Source organism: Erpetoichthys calabaricus, chromosome 14 (assembly GCF_900747795.2).
Source record: "Erpetoichthys calabaricus chromosome 14, fErpCal1.3, whole genome shotgun sequence".
NCBI classification, from domain to species: Eukaryota; Metazoa; Chordata; class Cladistia; order Polypteriformes; family Polypteridae; genus Erpetoichthys; species Erpetoichthys calabaricus.
The window spans coordinates 17,089,321-17,111,883 of NC_041407.2; the positions used below are offsets into that span (position 1 = coordinate 17,089,321).

General features: G+C 43.5%; 1 protein-coding gene across 2 annotated transcripts in view; it reads right to left on the bottom strand.

Moving 5' to 3' along the window:
- Positions 1 to 22,563, bottom strand: part of LOC114664426 (proton channel OTOP3-like) — a 36,729-nt gene that overhangs the window by 1,459 nt on the left and 12,707 nt on the right. For both annotated transcript variants that reach the window (XM_051918969.1, XM_051918968.1), the window contains 5 exons: positions 10,628 to 10,764; positions 7,637 to 7,695; positions 7,255 to 7,400; positions 4,636 to 5,351; positions 972 to 1,142 (listed from right to left, as the gene is read on the bottom strand). In XM_051918969.1, the coding sequence (XP_051774929.1) occupies positions 972 to 1,142; positions 4,636 to 5,351; positions 7,255 to 7,400; positions 7,637 to 7,695; positions 10,628 to 10,732 (1,197 nt within the window). In that variant the 5' untranslated portion in view covers positions 10,733 to 10,764. The remainder of the gene's footprint in view (positions 1 to 971; positions 1,143 to 4,635; positions 5,352 to 7,254; positions 7,401 to 7,636; positions 7,696 to 10,627; positions 10,765 to 22,563) is intronic.

Sequence of the window (22,563 nt, forward strand, 5' to 3'; positions counted from 1 at the left end):
ACACCTCTCCCTTATGTTACACTCCATGCTGTGCTAATCCATTCACTGGTTCACTTACTCCGGGTACAGGAAGACTGAGACCCTGTTTGAGGTCTATCTAGGCATCACTTGAGAGTTCGGAGACAACATAGAAACAGTGTTAGCCTAGCCATGGATGAGGTGTGGCCTTCAAACTCAGTATTTTCTATTGATGGTGATAACTGGGACATCTAAGTTGTTCTAGTGCAAAAGAGACATTCTTCCTGACTGAACTGCTTAAGAAGAAAAAGTCGTGTGGGATGCACGCAAGAAGTGAGGGTGGGCAAAATTCACAATGATGGAACGGCCAACATCTGCGTAGAATGAAGAAAAGCAAACAAATGGCAGATCAGGGCCGACTCTAGTTCTATTGCTTCCTTAGGTAAAAATCCAAATGTTGCGCCTAAACCACGGGGTCCTATAAGCAATTGCTAGACACAGAATAGCAGATTGCAGAGTGTTGGGGTGTGGTAATCATTTCAAGATTCGGGTTTATTCTCCAAGGAGATTTTGACAGATGGACAATCAGTTGTTTCATTGAGTGATTAGGGTTGGGGTTGGCCCACCCTTCACGACTTTGACACGCGTCCACCCAGTTAACTAAATGACCACTTAGTTTGATTTTATGTGGCTAACAAAAATAGGGAGTGGAGTTAGACAACGTCATGATACTCATAACCTACAGGGCAGGAGAAGTTTCATTCCTTGAGAATCTGGGTCACATGGCTTCTGTAGGACTTTGAGCTAAAAAAGTCTGTAAAGGCCACTCCACTACACTCCACCTCTTGACATCAATAGCATCTGAAAAACAATGGAAATCAACAAACTCCATGGCTGTTGAGAACCTGACTTTAGCAGACTATTTTCTAAAACTGGAGAAGATGAGCTCCGCCAGATGTAGACATGAGTTGGGACATCCAGGAGGCCCTTGAGTAAACCCACCCCGTACTCACCATTATATTTGCCAAAATAAGGAAAGCAGCAATTTCCTTCAGAATCTTTCTCCTCCAAGTCAGCTTATCGTCATGATGGCCATCAGCAGTGCGTTCTGGCCTTGACTTTTCCTCAGGCAGGTGTTTGGTAGGTAACAGCTCGAAGCCGGCTTCCATGTTGCCCTGTGTACCCTGCAAATGAAGTGGAGATCAAAAGGAAAGTTAGCACTTCTCACGTAAAATGGAAAAAAAAAACAGGTTTTTTTTTCAAAATGGAGTTTTTTTTTTGTAAAGTTTTTGGAGCTACTAGGTCTTTCTTGATGTTATAAAGTAGTGGTGAATGGTGATGACCAGATATGTCTTCATTCCGGTCATAGCACGATGGAAGAAGTAGGTATGTACAGAGTATTTTACATACTGCAAGACACAAAACCTACTGTAGCAACTCTACTGACCAATGAGGAAAGACCACCTGCCAATAAAAACATTGGATTACGATCACGTGAATTAAATGCTGCGACGGCATGATTTAAATGGCAGGTGTTGCTGGTTCGTGAAAAACACTATTTTGTGTGTGTGAAGCTCAGGAAAGATGAAATCTGGAGATCGTTAATTATAGGGGCAACATTGTTTTCTCAATTTGCCGAAAACTTGACTTGACGTGACATACGAGGTTTTTCCATAGTTGGCGAGACTTGTACTGCAGCTTTGGGAAAGTGGTAAGCAAAAAAAAAAAAAAATAAACATAAGGACCGTTGGACAAAACCAAATAGTCGAAGCAAAATCAAGAAGCAGGTATCTTAGCTCTAAAACAGAACAAATTTTAAACCCCAGTGAAGGTGTGAAACAAAACATGTGGCTACAGCAGGAACGTACGCGTGTCCAGTCCTTGGCGTCTCATATTTAATCCACTACGTTGTTTTATAAAAACAATGTTTATTTTCCACGTTATATATTTCAACAGTTAAAATGAAACGCAAGACACACGGTAAGAAAACCGTGTGTTTCCAAAGCCCTATTAATCCACGCACAAACTTACAATAACTTCTTAGTTCCCATAACTCCCGCTACCCAGCACCCCTTCTTAAAGTAACAATACCCCATTAGAACCAAATAATTATCTATCCCTATTCTTAATATATTAACTAATCTTAAACTACTAATATATTTAACATATTTTCAAATTAACTGAACATAAAAACATTAATACAGAACTTGGCTCATACACCCAGTATGAATTCTAGAAATCAAAGTTTAAAAGAAACACACAAAAAGCAGATGTCACGTTATAGGACGGAGAGTAAGTCAGACTTGCCAACTGTGGTTTCTGATGTCGTCACCGGATTACTTCAGTTTACATGACTGGGAATCTTTAGACCGGGTCAAATTTGACGACTGTGTGGTGAATTTTCAGCATAGTGGTGCTCTCCCGTTTTTGTGATGGAGCCGGCGATGTATGAAGGGTTAACAGGTATCAGTGGCGTAGCTAGGGGCGGGCGGAGGGGGCGGTCCACCCCGGGCGGCACATTTTTGGGGGCGGCATTATTGTCCAAAAGGCTCAGAACACTTCACGTGTAAGCAGCAGGGTTCGGGAAAAATATCATGAATGAAAAAAGTCAAATTCTCTGATTTTCATCCACAAATGCTTCAAAAATCATTTTCAGATGGTCCTTCTGTGACGGCATCAGACACGGCAGTTCATATTTATGAGGCAATAACAAAAATAAGCAGAAACATTACACCGATAATAAGTTCAAGGAAGATAAACAACTAATTCACAATGTATAATTTCGTTTCGTTAACAATCCGAATGCGTTCTTGCTCATCCCCACCTATCACTTATACACTACCACTGGTTCTGGTTTTCGCAGCGTAATTATATTAAACTAATAACCAGAACACGGCTTATCAGTGAGTCTATACTATATTCTTGTCTAGTTGATGCTTATAAATAATTATATGTGAAAAAATATTGCTGTTTCTCTATATATAAATAAATATATGCAAAATGTATCTTAATTTTTCTCCATATGTCATTTTAATTTTCTATTAAATAGGTTAACATATTCAGATACATTGGAGTGGCGTGAACTCGAGCTACGCCACTGACAGGTATGGCGAGTTTAGCTGTAATCTCATCCTGTTTTCACTTTTTGTCCCATTCTGTCATGGTACATAAAACATGAAACGCCAGACAAACGAGCCTCTCTTCTGTTTTGTCAGGTTCTCTGCACTAGCGGTCCTTATTCCTCGTCGCTGCCTACTTTTCATTGTATTTCCAGATGAGCAATCGTTGGTTGTCACATCTCGTGCACAACAGTGCAAAATTATCTGATTGTCGGAAGCGATTTGCTAGGTATGTCACATTATGGGAGCACACTGCCGACTCACTAAGATTTTGCTACAATTGAGAATCGCCGGAAAAGCTGTCTAACTCCCTAAGCTAACATGTGAAGGTTTGAGAAATATGAACATCTTATACACCGGTGGTTCAATGACATCACGTATCACGACTTCCAGGCTGCTACGTGATCTCAACAGGAGTTGCTACGTAAACAATCAAATAGAAAATGATGGCTTCTATGGTTGAAAATAAAAAGAAAAGGACGACGGGACATCACTAATAAACGAACGATTAACTGTCAGCCTTGCTTTAGAAAGACTTCTGAGTTTTAAGAGATGTCCAGGAGAGGAAACATAAATGAGCGGAAAGATCAGCACTATTGAACGTCAATAACCAAAACGGAACCCTCGAAAACTTAATAGCAGCACAACTCCATGCACAAAGATTATTTTTTCTTTGATATCCGTAAACTCGGATAGTGACACATCCAATGCATCATTTCTTCAGGCGGTGCGTTGATGATGTCCACTATGTAACTTCCCGATACTGCGTACCATAGCAACCGTTGCCATGTCATGACTACGTCAGCAAAACAAGGTGCTGTCGGAGAGAAGAAATGGCAACGTGAACACCACAAAATAATTTCTAACAACTGATAACAATTTCTATGATGAAGTTAAATGCAACAACGAGATGCAGAGTTTAAAAAACCCTAACCATTAATAAAAAAAAAAGTTTAATCAAGTGTTCAAAATCATAACATTAATAAAATGTACAAAAGGTCACAAAATACGTGATAGTTTAAAAAAAGAACATGTCTTAAAATTTCAGAATGACTGCGGCACCAGAGATTAAGGAGTTTCAGGTTTCGAAAGTGTGGTGCTTCTAAAGACACGGGATGGTTTCCAGTAGGAGTTAAAGCTTTGGATTTTTTTTTTTTTTGGATATACTCTATTAATCCCAGAGGGGAAATTGCCTTTTCACGTGATGTTTTGGGGGTCTGAACACAGGGTCAGCCATTGTACAGCTTCCCAGGAGCAATTTTCTGTTTAAGGGCCTAACATAGTAAGATCCCTTCTGGCAGTAACAGGGTTAACAATAATGGCCGTCATCCAGATTTTCTCTGGTTGTCTATCTGGCTAACAAGGACCAAAGATGGAGCACTCATCTTGGCCAATGCCAAAAGAAATAAGCTTTTTGTCAAGGGCACCAAGGTGCTCCTGCTTCAGGAGGACAACCAGATGTGCCCAGCTGTTTCCCCACTGGGAGTTTTCCACTCTTAAGCAAACAAAATTTTCCATCTTTGACCAAAGTTGTACTCCACTAGTAAATTACACTTGCCTCTTCCCTGAAGGAGCTGTCCTCACCATTCGTGCCATTTGCTGCTCTGCGGCTGGTTGCTTTTGGCGAAGTCCCAGGCTTGGGCACTCGGTGGAGACCCTCAATGATAAAGACATTCTGAAACAGCAGCTCAATCAGGCAAAGCAGTGAATATGAAAGGTCCAGGCCATACAGCGGACTGCTGACGTCCACAGCCAGAGCTGCCACCAGAGAAAAATAACAGATGGACAGCTGGCCCACAGCAGCGGCTATGAGGAGCATGACATCCAAGCTGCGGGATGGATTGTGGCTGGTGTCCACCTGCCCCTCTCCCACCTTGTGGATAATAGTTCCTACCAGACAGCAGAGTGACATGATGGGGAGGACGACTAAGTGGTAGCCATAGAAAAGCAGGAAGGCCAGATCGCGCCCATCTTCAGTGCTAACTTGCATCTGGTAAAAAACGAAAATGCTCAGTCCAGTCAACAAGACCACTGCTCCCAGCAAGGGTCCCATAATTACTCTCTTGATCTCCTGTTTGAGCTTCGCAAAGGGTGGCGGGCAGTGATGGTGTAAAGGGTTGATGCGTCGACCGACATTTTTCCACATGACGTACAGTATGCAGGCTGCCGTTAGGCAGTACTCGATTTTGAAGGGGTATAGAAGTTTGTAGCCCCTTTTAAAGGAGCTACATGCTGCTGATGGGCCGCACGGGCAGTGCGATTTGTTTTCCTTTCCTGAAAAGAGACACAACATTCAGAGAAGAAAAATATATGAACAGGTTGGGTAGTAGCAGTTGTAAATGAAAATGGAATCAGGAGAAGTCACAAAGGCAGAAACAGTGAAGATCCATCCATCCATTCTCTTCCACTTATCCGAGGTCGGGTCGCAGGGGCAGCAGCTTGAGCAGAGATGCCCAGACTTCCCTCTCCCCGGCCACTTCTTCTAGCTCTTCCGGGAGAATCCCGAGGTGTTCCCAGGCCAGCTAGAAGACATAGTCCCTCCAGCGTGTCCTGGGTCTTCCCCGGGGCCTCCTCCCAGTTGGACGTGCCCGGTACACCTAACCAGGGAGACGTCCAGGAGGCATCCTGATCAGATGCCCAAGCCACCTCATCTGACTCCTCTCGATGTGGAGGAGCAGTGGCTCTACTCTGAGCCCCTCCCGGATGACTGAGCTTCTCACCCTATCTTTAAGTGAAAGCCCAGACACCCTGCGGAGGAAACTCATTTCAGCCGCTTGTATTCGCGATCTCGTTCTTTCGGTCACTACCCATAGCTCATGACCATAGGTGAGGGTAGGAACATAGATCGACTGGTAAATTGAGAGCTTTGCCTTACAGCTCAGCTCCTTTTTCACCACGACAGACTGATGTGGAGCCCGCATCACTGAACAGTGAAGATGTGAACAAAATAAAACAAAGGCTAGGACGTGAACCAAAGATCGATGTCGGGATGCAGTGTGAGATTTTGTAGCCACAGGGGGCTCACGTAACCAGAGCCAAATCGAACAAGCATTAAAAGAAGAGAAACAATTCATAAGCAGAATCAGATAATAAAATGTTAATGTCTGTATGTTTCTGTTCTTACCAAGCAATCTGATTGGTCAGTTTGGCTTTGGTCTGATTGGTCAATTCCGCTTTGCTTACTCAGTCAAACTTGATCAAGAAATGAAGCTGCAGGCAAGAGAGGTTGACACACACACTAGGATACTGAGGAAAGGCGTAGGAGAAATGCTGAGAATCGACTTCATACACAAGACGTATTCACAAGAGCGGACAGAAGGTGAGCAGTCTGAGAAGCGAGGCTTTATGGGACCACAATTGAGAATGGAAGGAAGTGCCGGTCTAGACAGGCTAAGGCACACATGTATAACAAAGAAAGGTGTAAGAAGAATGCCGAGGATACATGTAAGATAAGAGCATTCAAACAATTTAGATTTATTCTAATATCTGTCTTAAAATGAAAGTTGCCAGCCAAATCATGCCAGTGGGGATTAATGGTGGAAGAGAAGAAGGAGGGAGGATAACTCTAATATTATCTTTGTGCCTTTTATCTGTCTGAGGGGTCCAAATAAGGATTTTCTGCTTTCATTATCCTAACTGAAAGCCTTCATAAAAGCCGGACATAAGAGAATTTTGGGGATTAGTCTTAGACCAACCTTCGTAACTCCATCTGGCCAGCAGAAGGACAAGACCTTTCAACTGGGTGTGCACCCTGCAGTCTACACCTCATCTTATTTCAAGCAACCGGTGCTTATGTTGCATTTTGTAGGCGGAATGGTGGCTCTGAGGCTAGGGATGTGCACTGGCAATCGGAAGGTTGCCGGTTCGAATCCCGTCAATGCCAAAAGGGACTCTGCAAGGCCCTAAACCTGAAATTGCTGAGCACTTTGAGTAGTGAGAAAAGAGCTATATAAATGCAAAAAATTATTATTATTATAAATTATTTTGAAACAGAATGGGGTCTGCTCATTAGCATACAGCTTGCAGTGACCTTTTGGCCCATGTGCTGGTATTCGACACAAGTCCTGTACTATGACAAGATAGGCAGATATGTTTGGAAGGATCTCTAAAGTTCTGGCTATTCAGGAGTTTCCCCATTTTACCAACGCCAGCCTACTAGCCTGCCAGATTACATTACCCTCGTGCTCCAGCAGAATGCTTGTACTGTTGGCCAATCTCAGCCGTTCTGCCTTCTCTTCTTCAATTTCCAGATGGATAGTGTCATCCATCACCGCTGACAGCCAAAGCAGCACATTGGTAGCGAGTGCCATCAAGAGTCCAGACCTGCGCAAAGATCGAGAAAGAGAAAATGGGATGGAATCCAAAGGAGGTTGAGGTGTAGCCAGCAGATATGGAAAAGGGAGTCCAGTTAAAACATATTCTTTAAAAGTGCAGTGAATGTTTGGGTAATGAAGACCTGATTGTTGTACTGTGTTGGACTTAACGGAGGATCAATAATAAAGACAACAGAAACCAAAAAGAGAAGAACGAGTACAATTAAGAAGAAGTCGACAAGTTACCTGGTGAAATTTTTCCGTACTTGTGTGCAGTCCCTGGAATGACTCCATAAAAAAAATGTCTGGGAAAAAAAAAAAGAAAGAAAGCAATTTTGGGGTCAGCTTTAAGCAAACATGACCATATTGTACAAACCTCAAATATCAGATCTTATCTCTGTGTCACAATGGCCCGGCGAGCACAAATTATGCTTCATTTTCTTTATTTGTATTGTCATGGCAGTAATGTCACGCTCACCATCTTTGTAATCATTTTTTTTTAACAGATGCATGGACACGCACCTCCACCTTGCTCACAATAAGCGCTTGCACAAGAAACACAATCAAACTTCGGAGAGATGTGGGTTTTGATTTTGGATTTGTCGACAACATCTCATAAAAGGATCCTTTCGTAATGTAAATGATATTCTGTTTAGGCCTTAAAGAAAGACTTCTTCTGTTCTCCTCCATCTGTCTGATGAATCATGATAACTGGAGTCAAATTCCATCTTGGGCTCCACCCGGTATGATAAATCATTCACAGATTTAGAGGTTTAGCAATGTCCGGGTGGCCTGAACAAATGCAATCCCCAGGTGGGTCTACACACCATTCATTATGAAACAATTACCTAGAAGTACACCAGAGGTATTTCTCAAGTATGCAATCAGGTATATTTTGTGGTTTTCTTGTTTTGGATGGATAATTGAGACTTTCTTTGTGGGTTCTATTAAGTAATAGTTGCATAATTCGTGTTGACGTCTTTCTAGTTACTGAAATCTGACCGTGTTATGGTGCAATTGGCCAATGTTGTGTTCTGTCCTCGGGTTAGAATCTCTCACAAGAACATAAGCAATCTGACAAACACGAGGAGACCATTCAGTCCATCAAGCCTGTTTAGCTAAGTTGATTCAACATCTCATTCAGAATCTTCTTAAAGGTTGCTGAAGTTTCTGCTTCACATCTCCACATCTTGGTAGTTTGTTCCAGAGTCCCACAACTCTTTGTGTAAATGAATGCTTCCTGGCTTCAGAACTAAATGCACGTTCCTTTAATTTCCATGAATGTCCTCAAATACGCAAGTCACCATTAAGCTGAAATAATTCTGCTGGATCTTCTTTATGAACACCTCTGAGGATTGTGAATACCTAGATTAGGTCCCCACGCAGTCTCCTCTGCTTGAGACTAAACAGTTTGAATTCTTTGAGCTGTCTCCTTCATTCTACTGATGTCTTTGAGTACGCGATTCACCGTTAAGTCAAAAGAATTCTGCTGGATCGGCTTTATCGATGCCTTTGAGGATTTTGAAGAGCTGCATTAGGTCGCCACGTCGTCTCCTCTGCCCTGGCTAAACAGGTTTAATTCTTTGAGCCCATCACAGTAGGACACGTCCTTATGTCCCATGATGCACCTGGTTGCTCTCCTCAGTCTGTCTTTCTTGTTAGTGTGGTGACTGGAACTGCACTCCATACTCTCGGTTGTCCATGTTAGATGTTTCTTATCGGTGTATTGTGATAGCTCACCTTTATTTGAATGATTTTGTTTGCTTTGCCTTTGAATGTATTGAGTTTATTTTAATGTTTCTGTTATATTCTGAATGTCATTCCTGGTCTTTTAAGGGCTGGTTAGCTTTTTCAGTTCTCTTTATGTTTATATCTCTGTGTTGATTTTATTATCAAATACGTTTCAAATATTAATTAGTTTAGATTTCTGTGTTAAGTGTTGGTCATATCTGTTCCTCAAAGCATGACATGGTCAGTGAGTTTGTCTAAAATAATAAATATGCAGAAAACAAAGGAGATTCAAAATGTATTGAGGCCCCTTCACTTTAGGCACACTTTGTGCAGTGTAGATTTAACTCTAAATGGATAAATCTTTGCCCAACAATCTACCCTAACTAACCCATAATGCGAAAGTGAAGCCATGTTTTCAGAAAGGTTTGCAAATTTATTAAAAATTAAAACCTGAAATCACTCCCTCCTAGAAGTTTTCAGACCTGTTGCTGTGGCACTCCAAATTGTGGTCTGGTGCCTCCCGGTTTGCTTTAATTCCCCTTGAGATGTTGCTAGAACTTGAGTGGAGTCCACCTGTGGCCAATTAAACTGACTGGACATCATTTAGGAAGGTGCTGTATTCACACCGCATGTCAGGACAAAAACCAAACCATGAAGTCCAAGGGACACAATGTAGACCTCCATGATCAAAATTGTGGTGGGCCACAGATCAGGGCAAGGGGATCAAACCATTTCTGATGTTTTAGTGGGCCCAGGGTCATGGCGGCCTCTATAATCATAACATATAAGAAGTTCGCAATCACCAGGTTCCCCTTCCTAGAGTCAAACTGAGCAGCCGGGTTAGAAGGGCCTCAGTCAGGGACGAGAACAAAAACCCAATGGTCATTCTAGCAGAGTTTCAGAAGTCTTCTGATGAGACTGTAGAACCTGTCGAAAGAACAGCTGCATTCCATCGATCAGGTGTTTATGGAAAGCGTATCCAAATGGGATTTAAAGGCTTCCAGGAGTACAAGGAAAAGATTCTCTGGTCTGCTGAGACCAAAAAAACTGAACTCTTTGGACAGCACAATGTCTGGGTTACGCATGTAGCACAGATTGGGTAGCTACAGGGACAGCCTCCCCCTGCCATCAAGAGTGTATAATCCCTGATCCCTTGTATCACAGACTCTGTGGGTGTTAGTTAGTCATAGTGATAGGAGCTCAGGAGATGCAGAGAGTCTCAAAATGTCGTGGATATGGACTATAATTTTATCTGTTTGACCATAATAATTGGTCCAGCATAGATGTCCAACTCTTCCCTAACTCTCAGGAACACTTTAAAGACCCTTGCATTCCACTCAAAACTACTTCTGTTTCATCTTCTCGATTGATTTTGACACATTTCGGACGAATTTGCCGAAATTTACAACCATTTCTGTGTTTCGGCTCATCACTGGTCAGGACCATTTATGTTCACAGCTAATATCAGCTTATGGTGTGAATCAGAGCAGGAAGAAGAGGACTCACCTGCACAGCAACAAATGGAACCTCCACCAACGGGAAGGCAAACTTCACAGGATGCTTGCACTTGACCTTCATGAAGTTATAGCCCACCTTGAAGAAATAGAACATCAGGCTGAAGGCCGTAAACACCAGCAGTGCTCCTTGGGAAAGAAAAAACGACATTGATAACAGCGTGAGTACGTATGTGAAGCATGGAAAAATTAATATGGTGGTTTAGGGCAAACCTGAAACGCATGTTCTCCAAGTTTATGTTGGGCTTGGTAACATACCATACTATTCTCCAACTTGCTTAATCAAATTAAGAACCTATGAGGTCAGGAAACAGCTGTGGGGTGCCAGTCCATCACACTCAGTCACTCACATTCCCACTGATTTAGAGCTGGCAATCAAACTACCATGCACCTCTTAGAGGGTATGGCAGGCAGACAACAGGAGAAGAAGAAGACTCGTTTCAGCCAGGGTTCCAATTCCTCTTTTACGCCTTTTTCGATTCTTTGGTTTACGTTAATATTGTGGAACATTGAGTTTCTATATGCCTATGGATCTTCTGCTATGTTCCATGTGTTTTGTGGATGGTTCCCCCAAGAGGTGGGGCCACCTATGCCCACCCCCCTCAAGGAACTGCCCTCAGCCCTACTGTATAAAGGCTGAGGAAAACTCACAATCCATTGTGTTACATTGCATTTGCTAGCATTGGCGAGTTCTTGCGATTATCATCATCATTACGTGTGCTTAGATATAATGCGTGAAGCCACCTATTGAGATCGTCGTGCTTGTCTGTCTGCCCATTTGAAAGAACTTGGCCCTCAGTGGACCAATTTTGTTGAAATGCGGCACACTTATTCTTTGAGGAAATTTGTCAAGGCAGTTCAATTTTCATTGCGATATCTCGAAAAGAATACACTGTACAAATTTTTTAATTTTGAAATCCCCGATTGAAAAAGCATCGGTGAGTTGTCAAACTTCTCCCTCTTAAAAACAGAGGAACATTGTGAGCGGCTTCAACGATGAATTACTTTACTGTTTCAATTGATGTCAACTTATATATTTTCCTTCATTTCAACTTCGACAGCTACTACTGATGGCAAACAGATCCCCAGTACAAGTTAATGAAATACCCACAGTCTTGCTGTCATGGCCTGTTTCCACACATGTGGGTGGTGAGTCCAGCAAGACTTCATGCTAAGGTTCTCTCCAAGTTCAAGATAGACCCCCACATGGACATCAACAGCAAGGGTTCAGATTAGGAGCCAGGACACTTAACCAATAAAGTAGCAGCGCTAATCACCGCATCACTGTGTGTGTTGGGCTGTACTTCATTAAATTAAGAATAATATACATCTTTAATAACATCATGGTATGATCTCCTGATAGGTGGTGTACAGTCAGGACCCACCATATCATCTTATGTACCTCTGTGCAACCAGAAGTCCTCTGGCAGAAACTTGTTGGCTGTGCTTTTGAGGTCTTGAAAATGACTTGCTGAATCAGAATCTAGAGTCGTCAGTGCAGGTGGGTCATGCCTGCTCCTTCAGAATGCAAAGTCCAGCTATTGTTGTTTTGTTTGTTTTTTTTAATGTAAACAAATTCTGTTCTTCTTTAAAAATCCTACCAATACTTGTGAATTTAGAAAGAATTAACTCTTTTAGGGCGGATGTCGACTTTTGTCAACAGGAGGGGTTGAGGGCGAATGTCGACAAAAGTCGACATCCAGGGATAGAGGGCGACAATCAGCTGTTAATGATGACAAATCTCACTGTCATGTCGCAGGCATTCCCTCTGTACTTGGAGGAATGCTAGACTCGTTGACTCGGCAACTAATCCTTGCGTGTGCGTGAGTTGCGAAATGTAAACAATGGCAAGATGGCATCGACATGTGACAAGGGAGCGAAGCAATTGCAGAAAAGAAAACACTCAGCAGATGATGTTTTGCACATTATCGCAGAGTCGGACTCTGATTTTTCAGAATCAGATTTTATTGACAGTGATCAGGAGATTGAGCAAGAGAGTGAGAAGCCGGCATCAGCTGATCAAACACCAGCCGATGCCGCGCCAGCAGATCTGCTGCCAGTTCAGCGCCTTCGCGCAGCCGATGCATCTACGGCAAGGTTCGCATGGGATAAATACACAGACATTGATCCGTTGAGAGCCGATCTGGCTACCGGACTTTACAAGACGGCATGGCTTGCTGTTGGACACGACAGATCACCAGCTGCTGTACTTCAGGCTGCTCTCTCCTGATGCTGCTTTTCAGCTACTGTCAGACGAGACAAAGAGGTAGGCAGAGAAATTTTTTGAATTGCGGGCTGCGGTTGCATCGCATTCTCGTTTTTCAAAGTGGAAACCCACAACAAAAGACGAGATGAAGCGCGCTGTGGCATTACAAATAGAGATGGGACAGAACTGGTGATATAACTTCAGGGAGCATTGGTCCAAACGTGATTTGTCCCCTGGTGGCTTTGGACAGGTTATTCAGCGTGGTGATAGGTACATGATGCTGCGAAGATTTATTCACTTCTGTAATAAACAGAAGCAAATCCCATGGGGTGAGCCAGGCTATAACGCCATGCATAAAGTTCATAAAGTTTCAGAAGATGAAAAGAGGTGACAATATGGTTTTCATGCAGGCAGAAAACTTGGTGGCAGTGGCATGGCACGATGGCAAATGGGTGACTTGTCTCTCTACAGTACACACTAACAATATATGTGAGAAAGTGCAGCAACAGACAATTGAAAAATAGGCATCAAAACAACACATATTGTAAGGAGTGCAATGTGGCAATGACTGAAATTGGCTGCTTTGAGCGAGATCAGACTTTGCTGTGTAAAATGTATGTGATATGTATGTGAAATCATAGAGTATGCAGGCTCATACAACATGCAAGACAGTAACATTTGTCAAAAGGAAATATTTTTTGTTGATTTGATATGTTAAACAATTGCTTTGTGTTCTTTTTTTAAAAAATGTTAGTTTTTGGAAAAATATTCAGCCCTGGGAGAAAAGAAACAAAAAAAAAAAATTAGCCCTAAAAGAGTTAAAGAGGTGACTTTGTGGCCAACAGGTGCCCTTCTGTCAAATGTGATCAAATTTCATACCCCTTCTTGTTACTGGCTTCCCATTACCTGAGGCAGGAGCTTGTGTGCAAGTCCAGCGCTGCTAATGTAGACCACTGATAATGCCAAAGCTGGCAGCAGACATCTCCGATTTTTTAAGTAGTAAACGATCCCTGCACCAAAACTGTGCGTTTTCTGTATGGATGTCAATTCCACACCCTTTGGCAATCTGCTTCAATTTTTCTAAGATATCTTATTTTTGAAAGGTGTAATTGTTAATAATAATCTGCACTGTTATGAAGTATTTCTTGTTATTTCCTTGTGAATTAATGAAAGCCGATTCTTCCTGTCTAAATTTCATACTTACGTCCCTCTGTGCTACCAGAGGGAGTGAAGTGCACTTCTGTCTGGGGCCTTTAACAACTGCCTTCATTATTCTCCATGTAAGATAAGTTAAGAAAACTGTCCATTAATTCCACGAGTCCACACAATCTCCTTTTGTACATATACGTTTTTAGCCCGCAGTCCTTCAGAGTTTCCTGGTTTGAAGAAACCCTTTGAAGAAAACTGAGGGGATTTAAACAAAGCGGTTAAACTTTCCTAACTGGCTGTGATCTCACGCAAGCCTTCTAATCATCTGTGATGCCCCAGGTGCCCACAGCCTGGCGCCTTAAGTCTCCTGGGACATCGATAGTCATCAGCCAAGGATGGATCTCACGCAAGCCTTCTAATCATCTGTGATGCCCCAGGTGCCCACAGCCCTGGCGCCTTAAGTCTCCTGGGACATCGATAGTCATCAGCCGTGGGTGGAATAGGACAGTGAGGTCATAAACATAAGGTACAAAAGTGCTCAGTGCATTTATGTTACAACAGTCCAAAAGCAGTGTCCAAAACAAAGTGCGGTACAAAAAAATCGCCTAATAAGTACCCCATGAGGAAGTTGGAATCAACCAATAAATAGTTCCATTAAAATCGGGAACAAACCCAGACTCAGAATCGACCCTACTCCCAGGGGTTTTTCTCCCTTGTGGTCTCGTCTCACCCTGCTCACCATTCAGACATGCTCAGTAAGGCTGAGACACCAGCGATTGCGGTCCTCGATTGACCTCTGTCGGTACCTGCTGGCCACTTGAGGCTCAACTCCTTCATTCTTGGGCTCTGGAGAAAGTTCTTTACTCCCAGTGACTTCTAGCAAAAGGAGCGATGCTCCAAATTAAATTACTCTGATTGGATTAGTGCACCGACACAATATTATCTTAACGGTTGCCACACACGTACGATTTGGAGGCGGCTAAAGGGCATGAGTAATTGTAATACTACGTCAGACCAGAGGGTGGCGGAGTGTGCTGACTGTCTCTCTCTCAGTTCCTTGCAGACCATTCCTGGGAAATCCTGCTAGGTTCCGGCGCCTCCGATGATGTCACTTCCGATTCCGGTACCTCCGATGAGGTCACGTCTGGTTCCCGGAGACGCCAAGTCTGGTTCTGGCATAGATGCCATAATTTCCTCCACCAGCCCTTAAAACCGCCATTTTACCTCCATGCATCAGGAAGGGCATCTGGTGTAAAATTTTGCCAAATCAATTTGCGGACAATATCCTCTGCAGTGACAACCCCTAACGGGAGTAGCCGAAAGAAGAAGAAGTATTCAGTTCTGGTTTGGACTCAGTCTTGAAACTACTCAATCATTTTTCAACCTTTTCCAGCAAGGACCATAATATATACGGGTGGCTGCCCCAAACCTTTTTGACTGTCTGGAGTCTTTTTGTGACACGGTATACAAAGTCTTACGAAACCCTGCCACTCGAGAACCTCACAGCTCTCTGGATTCCGGACACACTGGACTTACCATCACCATCTGTTCACCCTGGGACTTTTGAATTGTGACCTTACTTACAGTGCATCCGGAAAGTATTCCCAGCGCATCACTTTTTCCACATTTTGTTATGTTACAGCCTTATTCCAAAATGGATTAAATTCATTTTTTTCCTCAGAATTCTACACACAACACCCCATAATGACAACGTGAAAAAAGTTTACTAAAAATAAAAAAACTGAGAAAGCGCATGTACATAAGTATTCACAGCCTTTGCCGTGAAGCTCAAAATTGAGCTCAGGTTCATCCTGTTTCCCCTGATCATCCTTGAGATGTTTCTGCAGCTTCATTGGAGTCCACCTGTGGTAAATTCAGTTGACTGGACATGATTTGGAAAGGCACACACCTGTCTATAGAAGGTCCCACAGTTGACAGTTCATGTCAGAGCACAAACCAAGCATGAAGTCAAAGGAATTGTCTGTAGACCTCCGAGACAGGATTGTCTCGAGGCACAAATCTGGGGAAGGTTACAGAAACATTTCTGCTGCTTTGAAGGTCCCAGTGAGCACAGTGGCCTCCATCATCCGTAAGTGGAAGAAGTTCGAAACCACCAGGACTCTTCCTAGAGCTGGCCGGCCATCTAAACTGAGCGATCGGGGGAGAAGGGCCTTAGTCAGGGAGGTGACCAAGAACCCAATGGTCACTCTGTCAGAGCTCCAGAGGTCCTCTGTGGAGAGAGGATAACCTTCCAGAAGGACAACCATCTCTGCAGCAATCCACCAATCAGGCCTGTATGGTAGAGTGGCCAGACGGAAGCCACTCTTTAGTAAAAGGCACATGGCAGCCCGCCTGGAGTTTGCCAAAAGGCACCTGAAGGACTCTCAGACCATGAGAAAGAAAATTCTCTGGTCTGATGAGACAAAGATTGAACTCTTTGGTGTGAATGCCAGGCGTCACGTTTGGAGGAAACCAGGCACCGCTCATCACCAGGCCAACACCATCCCTACAGTGAAGCATGGTGGTGGCAGCATCATGCTGTGGGGATGTTTTTCAGCGGCAGGGACTGGGAGACTAGTCAGGATAAAGGGAAAGATGACTGCAGCAATGTACAGAGACATCCTGGATGAAAACCTGCTCCAGAGCGCTCTTGACCTCAGACTGGGGCGACGGTTCATCTTTCAGCAGGACAACGACCCTAAGCACACAGCCAAGATATCAAAGGAGTGGCTTCAGGACAACTCTGTGAATGTCCTTGAGTGGCCCAGCCAGAGCCCAGACTTGAATCTGATTGAACATCTCTGGAGAGATCTTAAAATGGCTGTGCACCGACGCTTCCCATCCAACCTGATGGAGCTTGAGAGGTGCTGCAAAGAGGAATGGGCGAAACTGGCCAAGGATAGGTGTGCCAAGCTTGTGGCATCATATTCAACAAGACTTGAGGCTGGAATTGCTGCCAAAGGTGCATCGACAAAGTATTGAGCAAAGGCTGTGAATACTTATGGACATGGGATTTCTCAATTTTTTTATTTTTAATAAATTTGCAAAAATCTCAAGTAAACTTTTTTCACGTTGTCTTTATGGGGTGTTGTGTGTAGAATTCTGAGGAAAAAAATGAATTTAATCCATTTTGGAATAAGGCTGTAACATAACAAAATGTGGAAAAAGTGATGTGCTGTGAATACTTTCCGGATGCACTGGAACTTTCCACCCTCCAAAATTCTGCACACTCTTACAGCATCTGGTGAAGATAGTGGCTGGAGCAGCAGAGCATGTCAGTGAACAAACAAGGAGAAAGAGCAAAAGTGCTGACCGCTAGCAACATTCAACCGGACGATATTCAGTGTGTGAGGTCTCCTGGCCGAGCCTGACGTGGACTGTTCACTGAGTGGCTCTTTAATATAAGTTATTAACTACGCCGTGATTAGTTTATATCCTTGCCATTGTGGCTCTGAGGCTGAACCTTCCACAGTGCATTTCCCAACGGTGAACAAGGTTCATTTGTAGAAGCGGCACTCCCTGCCAGGCACAAGTGTTATGCCAGTCATTTACCTCTCCTGCATTTGATGGCTCCAGATTTAATGGACCAACATACCAAGTTCACCTTCATTTAAAGAGACAAAACAGAAACGTCTTAAACCCGTTTACAAAACTGCAATGTGCCCTCCAGAAGTTTGGCCGTGGTGTTGCTGCTGGGTTTCAGCTTCACTGAATGTTTGAGATGCCGGCCAACTGACTTTTTATAAAAACAGACGTATCTTAAAGAGCCATGATAAGGATTAATGAACACTTGGCTGACAGTCAGGGAAAAGCAAACACAGAACCTTGTTGCTCGTTTGTGCTCAATGCCACTGGCTTTGCCCGAATGTCTGAACATTAGAATGATTGTGAAGAACAATTTCTGGAGTTTGTCCTTACCAACAAACTCAAAATGACCAGTCGGGTTTGATTCTTTAGATGAAACCCTAGGCACTAAATTCCCATCCAGTGCATTCCATTAGAGAGACACTGGAGGAAAAGGATGGCAGCCATTTCTAAGGACTTCAGTAACCCCCTTGAAGGATCGACTTTGCTTTAAATTTGCTTCTCATTTATTACTGGACTCTGAGCAAATTTTGTTTTTTTTGGAATGGTGCTACATAAAAACACAATTTTTTGCTATAATTCCTGCTTTTGATGCCAAGAGAGTCACTTCACTGGTCTGCAACCCAGTCATAAAAATATAAGCCATACCACCTGTGCTCCAGAAGACGTCATCCACCTGGAGGTAAGCACGTTCAGGGGCCCAGCCAGTACTTGGACGGGATACCATCTTGGACAATACTTGGGTTGCTGCTGGAAGAGGAGTTGGTGAGGCCAGCAGCGGGTGCTTACCTTGTGTTCTGGGTCTGGATCCAGGGCCGTTCTTACGTTTTTGGGGGGCCCTAGGCAAAGGTACCTGTTGGGGCCTTGCTGTTTCTATCCGTATGAATGTATGATAATTATTTTATCCATATGAATGCAGAGTAATTATCCATCCATCCATCCATCCATTTTCCAACCCGCTGAATCCGAACACAGGGTCACGGGGGTCTGCTGAAGCCAATCCCAGCCAACACAGGGCACAAGGCTGGAACCAATCCCGGGCAGGGTGCCAACCCACCGCAGGCATAGTAATTATTTATCCGTATAAATGTATAACAATTAGTGAGGTAAAGCTTATCATTTTATGATTATACTGTATATTACATATACCAGATGTGAGAGGAACATGTCAAAGGAACCTACTGACTATTGGGATTAATAAAGTATCTATCTATCTAATCCTGCCAACTACGCTAAATTATCTAAGTAATATGATGCCTTTCATATCTATCTATCTATCTATCTATCTATCTATCTATCTATCTATCTATCTATCTATCTATCTATCTATCTATCTATCTATCTATCTATCTATCTATCTATCTATCTATCTATCTATCTATCTATCTATCTATCTATCTATCTATCTAATCCTGCCAACTACGCTAAATTATCTAAGTAATATGATGCCTTTCATATCTATCTATCTATCTATCTATCTAAAGCTAACGTAGCATGTAAATCAAGCCTTTAATGTAAAAATACCCTGCGTACTTTCATTTTTGCAAAGTCTTTGATTAATAATAAATAATAATAAGTTACATTAAGTGTGAATAATCAAGGGAGTCGATGACTTCGTGCTCAACTGATATTAATGCTAAGCCATTATAAATCGATCTGATGTGCAGACGCCCTGGCAGGTGAGGAGCAGGATCTGCCCTCCCATTGGGGTCCCACCCACTACCCCAGGGCCCACCGTCACCGTCGATGCTGCCTGTCGTCACTGTTTCCTCTCTGCTCATATGTAACCATACTGATAATTCTCCCACTGAAAATTTGTACTTCTGAAATATGAACCTGTAAGTTGTATTTGGTTACAGCTTAAAAAAAAAAAAGGCTGGGCAGGGCTCTTTGGCAAGTGGGGGCCCTAGGCGGTCGCCTACTTTGCCTATGCCTAAGAACAACCCTGCTGGATCCCAATGCCACAGTACAGTGATGGGCACACTATGCTATAAAAATGGTGCCATCCTTGGGATGAGATTTAAAACCGAGGTCCTGACTCTCTGTGGTCATAAAAGATCCCATCCTTTATAAAGAGCAGGGTGTACCCCGATGACCACAATGGCCTAGTCATCATCCCCCATTCTTTGACTGGTCATCTTAATCGCCACTTCACCACTTAACAGCTCATGTGTCGTGAATGTACTGGCACAAAAAAAGGCATCCCATCATCCAGGTGGGTGCTACACATTAGCATTGGTTGAAGTGGCTCCCCATTCACTGGAGCACTTTGACTAGTGAGAAAAGAGCAATATAAATGTAAAGAATTATTATTATTATTATTATCACTATGCCATTAGGATGCTCATTTTGGAAAGGTGGTATAAAAATCCACAATTCTGCAGGTTCCACCTGTGCCCCTGAATGACTTACTTCAGTCTCTTATGGTATAATAATGAAAATTAAGGAGGTAGGCTCTGGCCTTCTACAGGCCTAAATTAGATTAAGTGGACTGGACAACTTTACATTATGCTATTTCATAAATACACTATGTAAAGATATTTTCTGTATATAAAGACACTATATAAATACACAAGGTTTCATCTCTGCCTTTGAGTAATTCACTTCACATTCCTGTGGTATATTAACAAAAACAAAGGAGATGGGCTCTGGCGTCCTACGGACCTAAATCAGATTAAGTGGACTGGACTGCCTTATGTTACGGTATGTCAGAAGTGTACTATGGAAAGAGATTTTCTAGGCAGTGTCGTACACATGCGTATGGGAGGCAGCTAGAGGGCTTAAATAATAGTAGTACCATGCCAGACCAGGGGGTGGCGAACTCCACTAACTTTCTCTCTCCATCCTCTGCAGACCATCCACAGGAAATCCCACAAGGTACCAGCGCTATTGATGACGTCACTTCCGGTCCCGGAGCTCCGGCAAACGTCACTTCTGCTCTCGACGACATCACTTCCGGTTCCGGTCCAGATGACGTCACTTCTGGTCACGGCCTTTAAAGCCCTCATTTTACCTAACTCAAATCAGTTCTGTTTTGGACTCCAACCTGTAAAACAACTCAACAAAAATAACCCTTTTGCAACTAAGGCATACCGTATTTACCCGTGTACCACGTGCATATTTTTTCCCGAAAATTAGCATTAGAAAATTAGGTGTACGTCATACACGAGGAAATTTTTTTCTGTAATGTTTACTTCTTCTGCTTGGGCTCTCTCGCTCGCTCGCTCGTGCGCACTCACACTCTCACTCTCACTCTCACTCTCACTCTCACTCTCACTCTCACTCTCACTCTCACTCTCTCTCTCGCTCGCTCGCTCGTTTGCGCTCGCGCTCTCTCTCTCTCTTGCTCGCTCACTCACTCGCTCGCTTTCTCTCTCTCTCTCTCGCTTGCTCGCTCACTCGCTCTCTTTCTCTCTCTCTCTCTCGCTCGTTCGCACTCTCTCTCTCTCGTGCTCTCTCTCTCCCTCTCGTGCTCGTTCACTCTCTCTCTTTCTCTCTCTCTCTCTCGCTCGCTCGCGCTCTCTCTCTTTAATTCTTTCTTTCTCTCTCGCTTTCGCTCGCGCTCTCTCTCTCTCTCGTGCTCTCTCTCTCACTCTCTTGCTCGTTCACTCTCTCTCTCTCTCTCTGTCTCGCTCGCGCTCTCTCTCTCTCTCGTGCTCTCTCTCACTCTCTCTCTCTCTCTCTCTCTCTCGCTCGCTTGCTCACTCTCTTTCTTTCTTTCTCTCTCTCTCTTGCTCGCTCGCGCTCTCTCTCGCTCACTCGCTCGCTCGCATGTGCTCTCTCTCTTGCTTGCTCGCTCTTTAGTCATGCAACACGTGCTCTAAACTCTTCCTATACAATCACAATGCGTGTCGTACACGGGCAAATTTTTTTCGTGATTTTCTTTGTAAAAATTAGGGTGCGCGTCTTACACGAGGGCGCGTGGTACACAAGTAAATACGATATACGGGTGGCTGCCCCAAACCTTTTTTGATGTCTGTGGACTATTACTGTGACAGCAGAAAGGCACTATATATGTTGAATCTCAGCTGAACATTAAAAGACTGTTATTTAACTCTTTGATGGCTGAATCTTTTTTTTTTTTTGCCAAAAAAACACAACTTTCTGAAAAGCACACAAAGCAAACGCTTCACGCCTACATCAGCATAAAACGTCTGTTGCTGCATGCTGTGGCCACCAGTTCACAGTCTCTGGTGTCTCAAGCCGCTCAAGGGCAGCACGACGGCTGTCACCGCAGGGTGGTTTGTACCTCTTACTGTTGTAAGCGTAAGACCTCCCAGGCAAATGGTGCCGTAGGCACGTTAGCTACACGATCAGCTGGGGATCGATCAGCTGTTGCTAGCATCTCACGTTAGTTTTCGATTAATTACTTGCATCAAAATCAGAGTCTGACAAGTCAGAGTCCAAATCAGCGAGAATATGCAAAATTCATATAGCCATCCACAGAATATTTTGCCTTGCACATTCACTTCGATCTCTCGTCAGATGTCGATGCCATTTTGGCCGTTGTTTGCTCTTCGCTACTCACATGCACGCAGGGAATCACGGACAAACCAATGAAGCCAACCTTCCGTCTCGCAAAGATAGTCAAACTACAACATAACGGTGGGTTTGGCCACCGTTTACCGTTGATTATCACCCTCAACCCCTCCTTCTTGACAAAAGTCGATATCCACCTTAGAGTTAAAGTGCTTAGCTCTAAAGCTGGTAACAAATTCTGGTCCTGTCTTCCTCATTGTTCTTTATCACCCTCCGAAACATACAGTAGCTTAGAAAGCGATTGGACAAAACCCTTAACGCACTGATGGTCATTGTTAGGGACAATTTTTAGATGGATTCCATGGAGGTTCTGGACACAGGTTATATAAAGACAAAACTACAAACACTCTCACTCACTACGATACATGAAATTCTGTCCCTGGCCTACCTTCTCCTCGACTCTTGTGTCTCCCTCGAGGATACTGGCGGTTAATTCTCTGTCTCCACTT